The sequence below is a fragment of the Colias philodice genome, chromosome 18 (genome assembly GCF_061535455.1).
Source record: "Colias philodice isolate Cphi_HAF_F1 chromosome 18, ilColPhil1 Martin Lab GWU primary, whole genome shotgun sequence".
Classification (NCBI taxonomy): domain Eukaryota; kingdom Metazoa; phylum Arthropoda; class Insecta; order Lepidoptera; family Pieridae; genus Colias; species Colias philodice.
In genome coordinates, this window is record NC_143103.1 from 4,958,293 (window position 1) to 4,972,864 (window position 14,572).

Sequence of the window (14,572 nt, forward strand, 5' to 3'; positions counted from 1 at the left end):
TCTCAAATACACTGTAATTTATTTGATTGAAAATATTTATGTTTTCGCCTTATTTTGAATTAATACCAAAAAACAACCTAATTTTCAATCGAAAAGTCACCCATCAAAATATCAGTTTTTTTCAAAAACTTGGAAAGCCTTTTATTCATTGAAATCTGTACTTTCATATGGTGTAAAAAAAAATAAACATTACTATAGTAAATGTTCTCAGGAAATGCATACAAACAGTGTGAAAATGAGCTTTTACTAAATCAGGCACACTTCTCAAACTACCTGAAATGTTTTTATCGACATCATTTTGCTTTTGAATTTGCTGTAAAATATTATACTTAGAACAGATAATTTTTTTTCTTTTGAAATATTACCGAAAAGCCGATACAAGAGAAGATATAGAGTTCGAGAAGTGTGCTTGATTTAGTAAAAGCTCCTTATCTTGTCTGTTTGTATGCATTTCCTGAGAACATTTACTATGGTGGTGTTTATTTTTTTTTACACCATATGAAAGTAGAGATTTCAATGAATAAAAGGCTTCCCAAATTTTTGAAAATAGCTGATATTTTGACGGGTGACTTTTCGATTGAAAATTAGGTTGTTTTTTTGGTATTAATTCAAAATAAGGCGGAAAAATAAATATTTTCAATCAAATAAATTACAGTGTATTTGAGACATAATAAAGTAAGTTTCCACCAAATTTCGTAGAAAAAAAATTAATTTTGAAGTAGATAAAAATAAAAGACCAAAAATTTGGTTTATTGAATTTTTCACCTAAATTTTGAGGTTATGTGAAAAAATTGTTAATACAAAAGTTGTAGAACTTTTAATTACCTACAACTTTGCCATTGAAGTTTTTTCCATAGGACTTATAGTTTTGTCAGAAATCGAGAGAGACCATTTTTTTCTCTTAAAAGCTCCCCCCTCCCTCTTCCCGAACTCGGATTGACCGTAATTTATTTTTCCTTTTATTTTCATCATATTCCCCTCCTTTTCTAATGGGTTTCATCCGACTGCGATTTTTTTTATCTTTTTATTATTTTTAAAGGCTTCTACCCCAGTCTATATGTAGTAAATCAGCACTTAATACTGGTATTGTATTAGTTTTTACATCGCTAATCTCAATTTGTTGCTTAGGAGGGTATCAAAAAGTAACACTAGGTATCCGATACGAAGTAACCAACTCGCTCTTACTCGCTCGTAACTCCATGAAGTTGGTGCAAACGAGCTTACTTCGTATTGGGCATCTGAAGAGCTGTTTACGACGTGAACAGAGTACAGAATTGTTATTGTGTTTAATTATTGTCTTAATTATTAGACTGACATTTCAAAAGTATGTTGAACAAAAGGCTATTATTAATTTTACAATGTATTTATGTATGAAACAAAATTAAAAATTTAGCAATGAATTTTGCATATTATAATTTAAATAATTAAGCTGTGAATATAATATTAAAAAGGTTCACGCAAAATAGGCAAATGTGATTTGCGAAAACATGTCCTTATTGTTATAATCAGTTCAAAACTGTAATATTTTTTTTCTCTGCGTCTTCGGAGTAAAACTATACCAACGAAGGTGAAGAGAAAGATTTACATTGTAAATAAGTGATATTTTACTCTACTCCACTATGTAATAACTATACTCTACAGTCTACTCATCTAAAATCACCTATTCAAATGTCTGTTTGGGAATACAAAAAATGACGGCTACAAATAAAGAAAAAGCGTTGTTTATCAACATATACGTGTAGTATTAGCAAAGTGGCCATACCATTCCAAGCATAAATCAATCGTGCTAAAACACTACTATACATTAAAAGTATTAGAAGCGTCCATCACTCAAGATAAAAGTTCAGTGGAGCGAAAATCGGAGGAACTTGCAGTCGTGAGATAAGTTGCCAGCTATCTGATGACACACGCGTTACAGGAGATAAATGTGTTCGCTCACGTCACGTCATCTCGCGAGTTAGACAAAGACTGATATTCTTACAAGACTCGGTTTTTATTGAAATTTTTGTATACGGTTGCTTTTAATGACAATAATTAATTGTACAACACATTAACCTTGTCTAAAGTACAGTTCAATGTTGGTTCTATGTCTCCACGTTAAGCTTCTAGAAGTTCGGGTGTAATCCTTTTAAAGGTGTCTGGATAGTTCTGAAAATATAATAATAATATTATAAAATAACACACGTATAAAAACACTTCAACCGATTCAGTCTAACAAAAATATAAAAAACCAAAAAACATTTACTGCAACCGATACAGTCTTGGCCTCTGCCACGAGTTGACTTTTCGATATGATACGTGTTCGAAAATCGGTTTATATATTAACAGAAAACTGGACTTGTATTTTCTTAAAAGTAGGTACTTTCTTAGATTGCATATTAGAATCATATTAATAGTGAATAAGATTATAATATGGATGCGATTGCGATGTGTTTTTTTGTTCTACATTGATAAGAATTGAAGGCATTACTCGTTCATCTCGCTATAACCAGTATAATGTACTGTCGACAATATAATAGGTAAATGCCTACATTATGTACTGTATGTATAAAATACAAACGCAAAAAAAAAACATTTACAATTCTTCCGTCAAACCAATAAGTGGATATATTACTAAAAATACTATTGATACAAATACCAAAGATTATTACACCGTCGCGATTCCAAGAAAGCAAAAATGAAGAAAATGTAGGGCCAGGTAGTAGGAATGGTAAAAATACCTATACGATAACTACAAGTGGACTAATAAGGCACGTCGTATTTTCTCGTAAATGTGGGAATTCGGCACAGCTGTTTTGCTCCAGTGACGTCACGTAAATGGCTCTAATCCGTGTCAAAATGTGAACAGTATTTATAGATTTCTCTGGGTTGAACTGTTATGATTAAGGTGATGAATTAATTTTTCTAACATTTACGGCCCTTTTTAAACCTTCGTAATTTTTATATTATTAAAGTTGTCGTGATGAAAATTCTTGACAAGAAAGTTCAATAGTAACACAATACGTCTACCGTTTTAGAAACATGATTCCATGATATTTTCTCGATGGAAAAAAAATACAAAGTTCTCATTGTTATTTTTTTATAATCTCTGGCATCTTCAAAATAACAAACGTAAAGTTACGACTTTTTGGATATTAACTATAAAATATACAACCTATACGTCTACCGATTTAGAATTTTGAAATATGCGATGGTTTTGAAATAAACAAGAAATACTTGAAATTAGCGCGCGACCAGCCAATATAGCGAGAGCCGCCCTGTACCTTCCTACCCCGATCGCTGCACGAGTCATTCCCGCTACGGCCGTCACACGGGGAACTTGTGTCGCTCGCGCAATCGTAAAAAAGGGTGACAACACGATAAGACAAAATGAGACAAATGGGGACAATAAAGAAAATAAGAAGAAGAAACATAAAGGTTGGAGGAAAAAGAATGCTTACAATTGGAACAAATTAATGAAGTAAGTTGGTTTTATTTTAAATTTGATGATAATTGTATTATAGACGATGTTTGATATGTACCCCTGTTTTAAGTACATAACGAATGTGTAAGATTTTTATTTATAGCATAGATAATCTTTTCAGAAATCCGGAATCCAGAAGGAAAATAAACTCACTGATTGTTCACAATGTGAACCCACTCCTTCGTAAGTACCTTTATTCAGTCAAAAATGTATGTTATCAACGTTCTACTGGTTTTATCGCATGATTCCATTTTTAGCAAAAAGCAACAAAGTGCAAAGAAATAAAAAATCATGGTGAACTTAGTGGAAGTATGGCGGACATAATATGGAACAGGAGCTCATTGGAGTAGTATTATATTTAAAAAAATACGAAATAATTTCAAGAATTACATTTCTTAGAAGGTGGTAGATAAGTATGTTGTATAAAGAATTTGATGTTGATATTTATTTCATTTATACTTACTACACCTGTGCGGGAAATTGCTTAGTAATAAAACAGGTTTATATTCATATTTACATAGTAATGTGAGTTTTCATTTCGAAAAATTTTGTGTAAGTATATTAAATTGAGTTCCTGGGTGATCTGGAAACACAATTGGGCCCGGAAGATGGCGCTGCAGTCACTCCTCCTAATGACATGAACCGATTTGGATGAATATTTGTGTGCACATTTCATTTTTGTGGGATGATTGGTTGATTCGCTTTCACATTAGCTAATATTATGTATTTTTGTTGTTAGAAAGTAAACTTAATTTAATGTTTATAATACATTATTATTGGTATAAATAAGCCAGTGTTCGTCTCACATTGCTGTACCTGCCTACCTACCCTACCAGGGCCTAACTTTGTTCTGGCTATTTTATTTTGATTATTTGTAATGAATAATTACAATTATAATAGAGTGCAAAAAATAAATACATGCGTCAATATATTTTGTGTTTTTTTTTAAACAATTTTTTTATTTAAAAAAATATCATTCCGACCGCGGCTTTGCCCGCGTGGAATTAGGTTATATCGTGAATCCTGTTTTATCCCACAGAAGTGTTCAGTTCGGATAAAAAGTATCCTATGTGTAAATCCAGGCAATTAGCTATATTTTATCAAAATTGGTAATGTAGTCTTGACGTGATTAAGTAACAACTAACAAAAAAATATACAAATTAACATCCAAAGTTTCGCATCAGTTTTACTGTATTAGTGATATCTTCCACTCTTGACTTTGACTGAGAAGAATTAGGGTTTATAACTTCTTTCAGAAATAGTACCTTTCATTTCTGGGCATGATGTAATATCTACGTCAGCATCAAATTCTATCTAAATCAATTCAGTAGTCCGCGTTATTGAGTACCATTTCATTTTTTCAGAGTAACAATATTTTTTGTTATTTTAAAGATTATTTATAACCTGTATTATTTTGTAATAAAGTAAACATTACGAAATAATAATAATTATTAATAATGTCTAAGTAGTTGTTGGAAAGAAGATTATTTGTTTATAAGCAAGAAAATAAAACCAATAAATCAACAATTGAATAAATGTATAACAATATTATAACTGTATGACGACTCCATACATGTTTGTCCCGAGTCGGCCAGCGGCAGCGCGGCGAGTTTGCAATGAATGACTTCGCGCACACCGGCGTTCGCGATAGCGAGCTATTAGACTCCGCCCGCCAAGCAGTGGATTTTTTTTTGTGTATCGTCTTAAAGATGGTGAAGTAAATTATTTATTTTTCTTAAACTATTCTCACCTTCTTGCCAAAACTATTCTAGTTTACTTCTTACTTACGATTAAATAACTAATAATAAAAAAAAAATACTGTTAGAATAACACATCTCCACAATTGTTAAATTAAATTCCCTTTTATTTTAAATGATTTTCCATACTCGTTCAAAAATCGTTTATTCATGGCGACTTGCATTCTTAAACACAATGGTATCACAAATCTTAACAGCGTACGTACACAACACCGGCGCGGGCGCAACTGAACTCCGAAGTTTATACTAATGATTAACGAATAGAATTTTTAAAGAAAACTTTAGTCTGGTTGTGCTTTGCTTTATAATTGCATAAATTTCCAAGTGTTATTTTATATGACTATACCTAGTACTACTCGTGAAGGAGTTTTCTTTTGTCATCCAAATGCATTTAGGTAGGCGCTCTAAAATTGACTAGTACTAGAAAAGTATTTAATTAAATATGATTACAAGACATATATCCTACATACATATAATAATTTCTCCTCCTTTATACTTTTACTTATTTCACAGTGATTGTTTTTCGATCCATATAAAGAGATTCATTTTTGTACTAGTCATCCGCAGACCACACCGTGACGTGCCGTGACTAGGATAAAACTTTCATAATATGTAAAACGAGGTAGCAAAACAAGAAATAAAATATGCCTCCTTATATCCAAATAAAAAATGTCTTAGTATATGTACCTATCATAAAAAATATGTGTGTGTGTTATTTATAAAGGAAAAGCAAACGGCATCCTTGGAAGAACAGATTGCTGAAAATCTTTAAGAAAATGAATTAGTGCGGAAATACTAGATTCCCATATTATTATAATTCATAATAAATATATCCCCATCAGGAACGAAATTAAAAAAAACCATACATAGTATCAAAATAATAGGTTGTATTATAAGGACCAATTTTATAATTACTTTTATACAGATCTTAAATAGTGTTTTTGAAAAATATTAGTAGCATAATTATAATATTTAGTGCATAAATTTGTACAGAGTAAGCACCGTTGCATAAATCGGAGTGGCAAATTGTACAAGATTTGTATCGAATGCCGTATTCAGCTAAGTTGTTGTTCAAGCAGGCGTCACCGCAGTCCCGAATAATGAAAGATATACCTGCAAATTATATACTTTGTCAGTAGGAAATTAATGTTTTCTACATTTGAAAGTATTATTTGAATTATTATTTGAATTACCTCTATGTCTGTAGAGTTTCGTTAAACACGCGTTATGGTCCTGTCGGCAGTATTTTGTTGGTGTTCTTCTATCCGGAGACCAGCACGAAGGGCTAACTGTGCTACTACAAGCATAACAAACTCGGGGGTGATCGATTAGCATCAAATTCGACCTGACCATGTCTGAAATACCAAAACCTTTAGTTGGATCACTTGTGATATTTCTTAACTCCTCAGATGAAAAATTGCGATTTAAATTGCTGAATAAATCAATGTCCACATCATCAATGTCTTGCTTTAATGTATTGTTTTTGTACTCACTTGCTATGTCGTTAGAAACTGTTGTTGTTTCACGAGCGGCATTCAATGGGGATATTTCCTTGTTCAGGTTGCCGAATGATGGGTTGGAATTGTAATTGTAATTTAAATTATTTAGATTACTCGGATTATTTAAGTTATTTATATTATTTGGATGATTTGGATTATTTAGATTATTTATATTATTTGGATTATTAAGATTATTAGCTTTCGTAACCTTACGACTTAGATCCGCATTCGTAACAGGTGATTGCATATTAGATCGTGGTGGTGGGTTTTCAAACGGATTGTAGTAGTTTCTCGGAATTTGTGCCTGGTTTGAATCGTATGGATAAACTCTTCGAGTGTTATTTTTATTAGTAGTTATCGTTCTATTATTGTCATCATTATCATCATTGTCATCATCTGTATATCTGAACATGCTTGCAGCTTCATTTTTAATCAACAAAGATTCAAATTCAAACTCTTTGTGAGTTTTGTCCACTACGTAATCGTTTGAATGTGAATCTGTATTATTGTTAACAGTTTTGACGGGTTCATCCTCATCAAGTCGCAAGGGATGGTCTTCAAAGTCTTTCAACATTTCAGCTAAAACTTTCATTTCTACATCTGCAATATCCATATCCTTGCCAGTTTTTTCATCAATTGATTGATCTTTATGGGACTCATTGTATGGCGGGCCCGTTTGAGTAATATTTTTCGTATTTTCTTCTATTTCTCCACATTTGACGAGCCTTTGTGCTTCTTCATTAAAACGACCCTTTAACGTATGGACCGTTTGTTTAGATCCTTGATTAAGATTTTGAATTTCTTCGTCATTGTACATTGTTGAATATGTTTCGCTTTTAATGTGTTGTGGATGACCTATAATCGATAAATTGTATTATATAAATATTTACAAATTCATATTTGTCTTCTTAAAAGAACTTGTACTTACAAAATAAAAATAAAATCACAAACACTGAAAATATTTTCTTAGACATTTTTAAAGCTTTTGTACTCAGGTGACTCGAGTCAAGTTGGAGTTGTGAGTGTGATAAATGATTAATTTTATAAAAAGGAAAGTATGTTTATCTGCAAAATGCTGTAAATCGATATCGCTGTATTGTGATTTGGCATACTGGAATGGTATTTCAAAAAAACAATAGCCGTCGCGCATAAGAGGACATAATGTTCTGATTTAATATTTTTATTGCAGTAGGTAGAAACTTGAAATTGGTCCGTGTTATTATACTAATACTTGTATACGTAGTATATTATTATTAGTCTGTGCTAATACCTACATATTGTATTACCGACATAATATATCTACTTAAGGTGATGAATTAATTTTTCTAACATTTACGGCCCTTTTTAAACCTTCGTAATTTTTATATTATTAAAGTTGTCGTGATGAAAATTCTTGACAAGAAAGTTCAATAGTAACACAATACGTCTACCGTTTTAGAAACATGATTCCATGATATTTTCTCGATAGAAAAAAAATACAAAGTTCTCATTGTTATTTTTTTTTAATCTCTGGCATCTTCAAAATAACAAACGTAAAGTTACGACTTTTTGGATATTAACTATAAAATATACAACCGATACGTCTACCGTTTTAGAATTTTGAAATATGCGATGGTTTTGAAATAAACAAGAAATACTTGAAATTAGCGCCTGACCAGCCAATATAGCGAGAGCCGCCCTGTACCTTCCTACCCCGATCGCTGCACGAGTCATTCCCGCTACGGCCGTCACACGGGGAACTTGTGTCGCTTGCGCAATCGTAAAAAAGGGTGACAACACGATAAGACAAAATGAGACAAATGGGGACAATAAAGAAAATAAGAAGAAGAAACATAAAGGTTGGAGGAAAAAGAATGCTTACAATTGGAACAAATTAATTAAGTAAGTTGGTTTTATTTTAAATTTGATGATAATTGTATTATAGACGATGTTTGATATGTACCCCTGTTTTAAGTACATAACGAATGTGTAAGATTTTTATTTATAGCATAGATAATCTTTTCAGAAATCCGGAATCCAGAAGGAAAATAAACCCACTGATTGTTCACAATGTGAACCCACTCCTTCGTAAGTACCTTTATTCAGTCAAAAATGTATGTTATCAACGCTCTACTGGTTTTATCGCATGATTCCATTTTTAGCAAAAAGCAACAAAGTGCAAAGAAATAAAAAATCATGGTAAACTTAGTGGAAGTATGGTGGACGTAATATGGAATTATGGAACAGGAGCTCGTTGGAGTAGTATTATATTTTAAAAAAATACGAAAAAATTTCAAGAATTTCTTAGTAGGTGGTAGATAAGTATGTTGTATAAAGAATTTGATGTTGATATTTATTTCATTTATACTTACTACACCTGTGCGGGAAATTGCTTAGTACTAAAACCGGTTTATATTCATATTTACATAGTAATGTGAGTTTTCATTTCGAAAAATTTTGTGTAAGTATATTAAATTGAGTTCCTGGGTGATCTGGAAACACAATTGGGCCCGGAGGATGGCGCTGCAGTCACTCCTCCTAATCACATGAACCGATTTGGATGAATATTTGTGTGCACATTTCATTGTTGTGGGATGATTGGTTGATTCGTTTTCACATTAGCTAATATTATGTATTTTTGTTGTTAGAAAGTAAACTTAATTTAATGTTTATAATACATTATTATTGGTATAAATAAGCCAGTGTTCGTCTCACACCTGCCTACCTATCCTACCAGGGCCTAACTTTGTTCTGGCTATTTAATTTTGATTATTTGTAATGAATAATTACAATTAAAATAGAGTGCAAAAAATAAATACATGCGTCAATATATTTTGTGTTTTTTTTAAACAATTTTTTTATTTAAAAAAATATCATTCCGACCGCGGCTTTGCCCGCGTGGAATTAGGTTATATCGTGAATCCTGTTTTATCCCACAGAAGTGTTTCAGTTCGGATAAAAAGTATCCTATGTGTAAATCCAGGCAATTAGCTATATTTTATCAAAATTGGTAATGTAGTCTTGACGTGATTAAGTAACAACTAACAAAAAAATATACAAATTAACATCCAAAGTTTCGCATCAGTTTTACTGTATTAGCGATATCTTCCACTCTTGACTTTGACTGAGAAGAATTAGGGTTTATAACTTCTTTCAGAAATAGTACCTTTCATTTCTGGGCATGATGTAATATCTACGTCAGCATCAAATTCTATCTAAATCAATTCAGTAGTCCGCGTAATTAGGTACTTACCATTTCATTTTTTCAGAGTAACAATATTTTTTGTTATTTTAAAGATTATTTATAACCTGTATTATTTTGTAATAAAGTAAACATTACGAAATAATAATAATTAATAATCATTAATAATGTCTAAGTAGTTGTTAAAAAGAAGATAATTTTGTGTTTATAAGCAAGAAAATAAAACCAATAAATCAACAATTAAATATATGTATAACAATATTATAACTGTATGACGACTCCATACATGTTTGTCCCGAGTCGGCCAGCGGCAGCGCGGCGAGTATGCAAGAATGACTTCGCGCACACCCGCGTTCGCGATAGCGAGCTATTAGACTCCGCCCGCCAAGCAGTGGATTTTTTTTTGTGTATCGTCTTAACTTCAGTTAGTTTTCGGATAGTTGTACAAAATTATAATATTGTTCTGTCTTTATTTTTAATTTCATATTTACTTTTCTTTTTTATGGGTTCTTTGGAAAAAAATCTGTATGCAGAGATGCAGGCCCCGTGCTGTGAATTAATAAAGCAGTATTATATCATCATCCATTCAGCCTGGATTAGTCCACTGTTGGACGTAGGCCTCCTCCATAATGTGCCACAGTTGCCGATCTTTGGCTTTGCCATCTGCTTCCAGCTATCTAAACTATATCATCCGACGTTTCCGATCCGATCCGATCATTGGTCGCCATTCAAGGACCTGTATTCCCAAACGAGCATCGGTCCTGCGGGCTATGTGGCAGTATAAGGCAGTATTATTTTACAGGTCTAAAATAATACTATAAAATTGTATAAAAAAATTAACTAATTAAAATAAATCGTCTAGCGCCACTGCTTTTCCGCACTGGAAATATGACTGCTATAAGACATCATGGTAAACCCTCGGATCGCGATTGTCTAATCTTTATTTATCCCTCTGTGATTGTGTTTGAGCAATAAAGTTATTTTCATTCATTATTATGATCCATATATTATTGCCATTAAACTACGAAAGACATAGCAACGATGATAACTTATTATGTTCGGTATAATTACGTGCGCTGGATATAAGAGAAACTACGAGAAGATAAGCATAATCCCATTTAATGTTGGTATATTCATATATAATTTTATTGCGGGTTTTTATAGAGTTTTATATGTGACTTAAACGGGAAACAAGATGTGTAAGAGATTGCGTTTTTGGTATAATATAATACCTATACCAATACTTAGTAATCTATACTAATATTATAAAGAGGAAAAGTTTGTAAGTATGTATGTATGTATGTATGTATGTATGGTTTTCACGCAAAAACTACTGGACCGATTTCAAAAATTCTTTCACCATTAGAAAGCTGCATCTTTACTGAGCAACATAGGCTATATTGCATTTTCAAAAAAATTTGAGATCCTTACCAAAAATGCAATAATGTAACCCAAGGTGTACAAAAATCCTCAATAAAACTTCTGTCATCGCGTGCGCTGCGGAATCTATTGAAGATAGAACAAAAAAATGTTCTACGGTATTATAGAATGGATCAATATCTACAAGAAAGTCCGCGATACCATATGTCCATCTTCAGTAGTTATGTTACTACAACAACTTTTTTACGTTTTCAAAGTAAATAGAAGTGCCGACAGTATTCAAACCATGTTATCCATACACATATATTAATCCTTATCCCATTAAATGATGTTTTATTATAGGCTGTTTCAATACCAGCAAAATACTTTTTAAATGAAAAGAATTGGATATTCCATTCAAAAGATATAACGAATTTTTAAAAGTGTCAATCTACAGAAAATAGTAGGTATACTGTTCGAGCAGGCCGTAGTGCGGGGGTCACGGAGGAATTCTACCAATATGCGTCTTGACGGAACACAGTGGGGTTTTGGTCGGTAGGAATCCGACATAACCCACGGCCCCTCCCCCGGAGGCCGTGGGTATCTATGAAAGATTTCCCCACTAAAACAAAAAAAAAAAAAAAACAAAGGCCGTAGTGCGGGACGGGGTAAAGGTGATTTTCATGTGATTAAAAATTAAACCTATAGTCCGACCTATAGTAGACTTTTCACTGTAACGATATCGCATCTATGCGGGTGAAACCGCAGGGCATTGCTAGTAAAATATAAATCAAATAGAAAGCGAGGTCTATAAGTTAAATGGGTCTTTCCAGAATAAGGTAACTTTATTGATGTTCATTATTGACATGGAATTAGTTCGGTGTTAAACATAGTCAGTTTTTTCCAAAGAAAAACTAAAGGTTGTAGATTATTATTAGATAATGATAATCGATTGATGGTTGTATTTTTCCTTTTATCAGAATGATTTCTCATTCCATCAAGCAAAAGCTTTTTTAATAGAAACTCCTTTTTTTCTATCAAACATTGACGCCAAAAAGGCGAATACGTGAAAATATGAGAAACATGGCAAAAGAATGTAGTAGGTATTATAGTATTGCCACCAGCTTGCTACGACGCAAGTGCCGAAATTATATGAAAGCCATATAAAACTTTTAACAATACAAACGTGCATAAAGCGTTATGTTTATTAGAATTAATAAATGCACTCGTTATTTACTTAGGAATTTATGGCTGGCGCGCACCTGTGACGTCATAAACTTTGTTATGTTTTCGCGTTGCGCTTATTTTATGGACTTGCCAATACGTGCCGGTACATTTCAACTGGATTAGCTCGATCGAGTCTAATGATAGCGTTATTAGATTTATTACGGTCTAATGAGGACACTTCGTTATAGATTATGTAAGTCAGCCTGATAAATGATGTCCAGTTTGCGATTGATTCTTGCGGATGTTTCTTTTTTATTTTTACGTGATACTGGTGATATGGTTATGTAAAATGTTAATTGTTGTTCTAATAATTATGAAGATTTTTAATAACTTTTAACAATATAAAGTTAATTTAATTGCAAGTAGGAGATTTAAAAACCCATAGAGCGGAGTTTGAAAGAATTAGAGTTGGATATAATATTTGTCTCAGTAATAATTTCTTATTATTCAAAATGCTTCGCAAAGCACCTCGCGTGGTCAACTATAAGAAAGCTTGCTATTAAGATAAACAATAAGCAAGAAGTTACTTTGTTTTCAAGAAATAAAACCTTGTAATTTCAAAGTTGCGTTGGTAAACACTAGCCTTTTAGGCAAATGAGTTTAAATCAGCGCGGGTTCCTTCAAAGAAGTTCCCGGGAGTTGCCTCAGTGCAGGGTTAGGTGTGGACTTATTCCGAAGCAATTAAAACTTCGACTCTAGCTTAGGTTGTTAGCGAAATTCGAACCTTTTTGTATTGTTCCACTCACAATTGCAAAGCAAACAAAGAGTGCGAAGACAAAGGAACTTTACTTGAAAACAGTATTTAGTGCAGATTTTTATTGGACTTTGGAACTGCAAAATGTATCCGTTGCGAATAAAAACTAACTCAAGATGAAATTTATAGTTTTATTGAAAAGTTCGTCGACTCGCAATTCTCTTTCGTGAACTGTTGTTTGTTGCCAGGTTTCCCGAACGTTTTGAGAAAATAAAACTGCAGTCTCAGCGGAGTTTGTGGTTGACCAAACTTTCTGACAACAAACAGAAGCTACTTTTGAGAACTTTCAAATGACTTCTTTATGCATTATGGTAAGACCTGGGTTTATAGATACGTAAACAAGTTTTATTTTCATTTATTCTATATTAATAATATATGTCCAGCACATCAGGATACTTGTTATATGAAGGGTTGGTGGTTATATGAAGGGTAATAAAATCAATTAAATAATTTGTAATAGATTTAGCGCTTTCTTGTACGATATTATTTTGCCAAGCGGTCCAATTCCTAAGTAGTGTGATATTTTATTATTTATATTCTTTTGTTAAACCAATTGTTATTATTTCTGTGCATCTATCACCAACAATTTATTTACTGAAGATGACGTGAAAAATATATTTCTTTTTTTAGATTAAACGGCGTGGTACTGCGTATCAACATCGGGTTCTCTCAATCAGAACATCCAAGTCACAGCTGCTATTAAAATTGAATTCAATAATCCGGGATATTATGAACAGTATCGCATTTGTTCAATATTCAGTAAGCGACGCGTGATGAACTCTCGCTTGAGAGTTTATCATCGCCCTGTCACTCTACAGTTATTTATGGTCGAGTAAACTTGGAAATATATTTTCCTCGCTGCCGGCCGCGTCCATTTCAGGTTAAACCCCTTGGGTCCAGCTAGACGAGTCAAGTGTCATAAATTTGAAAACTGTTTTGTGAATGAGATAAAATGTACCAAATATTTGACCTTCGCGCTCAATCGATCGTTATGTATTATTATATTATTGTATATTATCGTGTGTGTCGGATTTCGCAAATGTTACAGTGTGTTCAGTCAATGGGAGTGTTTGTTACGGGTCTTTTATCGTATTATTTTGCAAATGTTTAAGCTATATTTGCAGCTCATAACACAATCAATGATAATAAAAGATGCCACGGAACATATGTTTTTATGTGCAAGGAGAAATATTTATATGATTACCTGAACTATGGTTTCAAAGAATATGAGAGAATACTTAAATCTCTGAAAACTATTCATTCATTCCACATACTTTTATATCCAATGGTTATGAAGTGCAACATAAATATAGAGCGCTAAATCTAAATACA

The 14,572-nt window shown here is 32.5% G+C and overlaps 1 protein-coding gene and 1 long non-coding RNA gene across 2 annotated transcripts; one reads left to right on the forward strand and one right to left on the reverse strand.

Moving 5' to 3' along the window:
- Positions 1-6,095: 6,095 nt before the first annotated feature.
- Positions 6,096-7,917, reverse strand: LOC149480416 (uncharacterized). Its single transcript, XM_089706911.1, has 4 exons — positions 7,648-7,917; positions 6,714-7,574; positions 6,414-6,575; positions 6,096-6,333 (listed from the first exon to the last, which is right to left on the reverse strand). The coding sequence occupies exons 1-4, from the start codon at positions 7,691-7,693 to the stop codon at positions 6,149-6,151; spliced, it is 1,254 nt and encodes a 417-aa protein (XP_089563037.1). The 5' UTR covers positions 7,694-7,917; the 3' UTR covers positions 6,096-6,148.
- Positions 7,918-8,343: 426 nt separating this feature from the next.
- LOC149480417 (uncharacterized) lies at positions 8,344-9,180 on the forward strand. The gene is made up of 3 exons (XR_016317053.1): positions 8,344-8,600; positions 8,725-8,786; positions 8,861-9,180. It is a non-coding gene; the product is annotated as an uncharacterized LOC149480417 (long non-coding RNA).
- Positions 9,181-14,572: the final 5,392 nt, after the last annotated feature.

Coding starts and splice junctions, on each gene's coding strand:
- LOC149480416 (XM_089706911.1), bottom strand. CDS start 7,693: ATGTCTAAGAAAATATTTTCAGTGTTTGTGATTTTATTTTTATTTT. Junction 7,575..7,647: donor TGTGATTTTATTTTTATTTT/GTAAGTACAAGT, acceptor TATCGATTATAG/GTCATCCACAACACATTAAA. Junction 6,576..6,713: donor AGTTTCTAACGACATAGCAA/GTGAGTACAAAA, acceptor TTGGTATTTCAG/ACATGGTCAGGTCGAATTTG.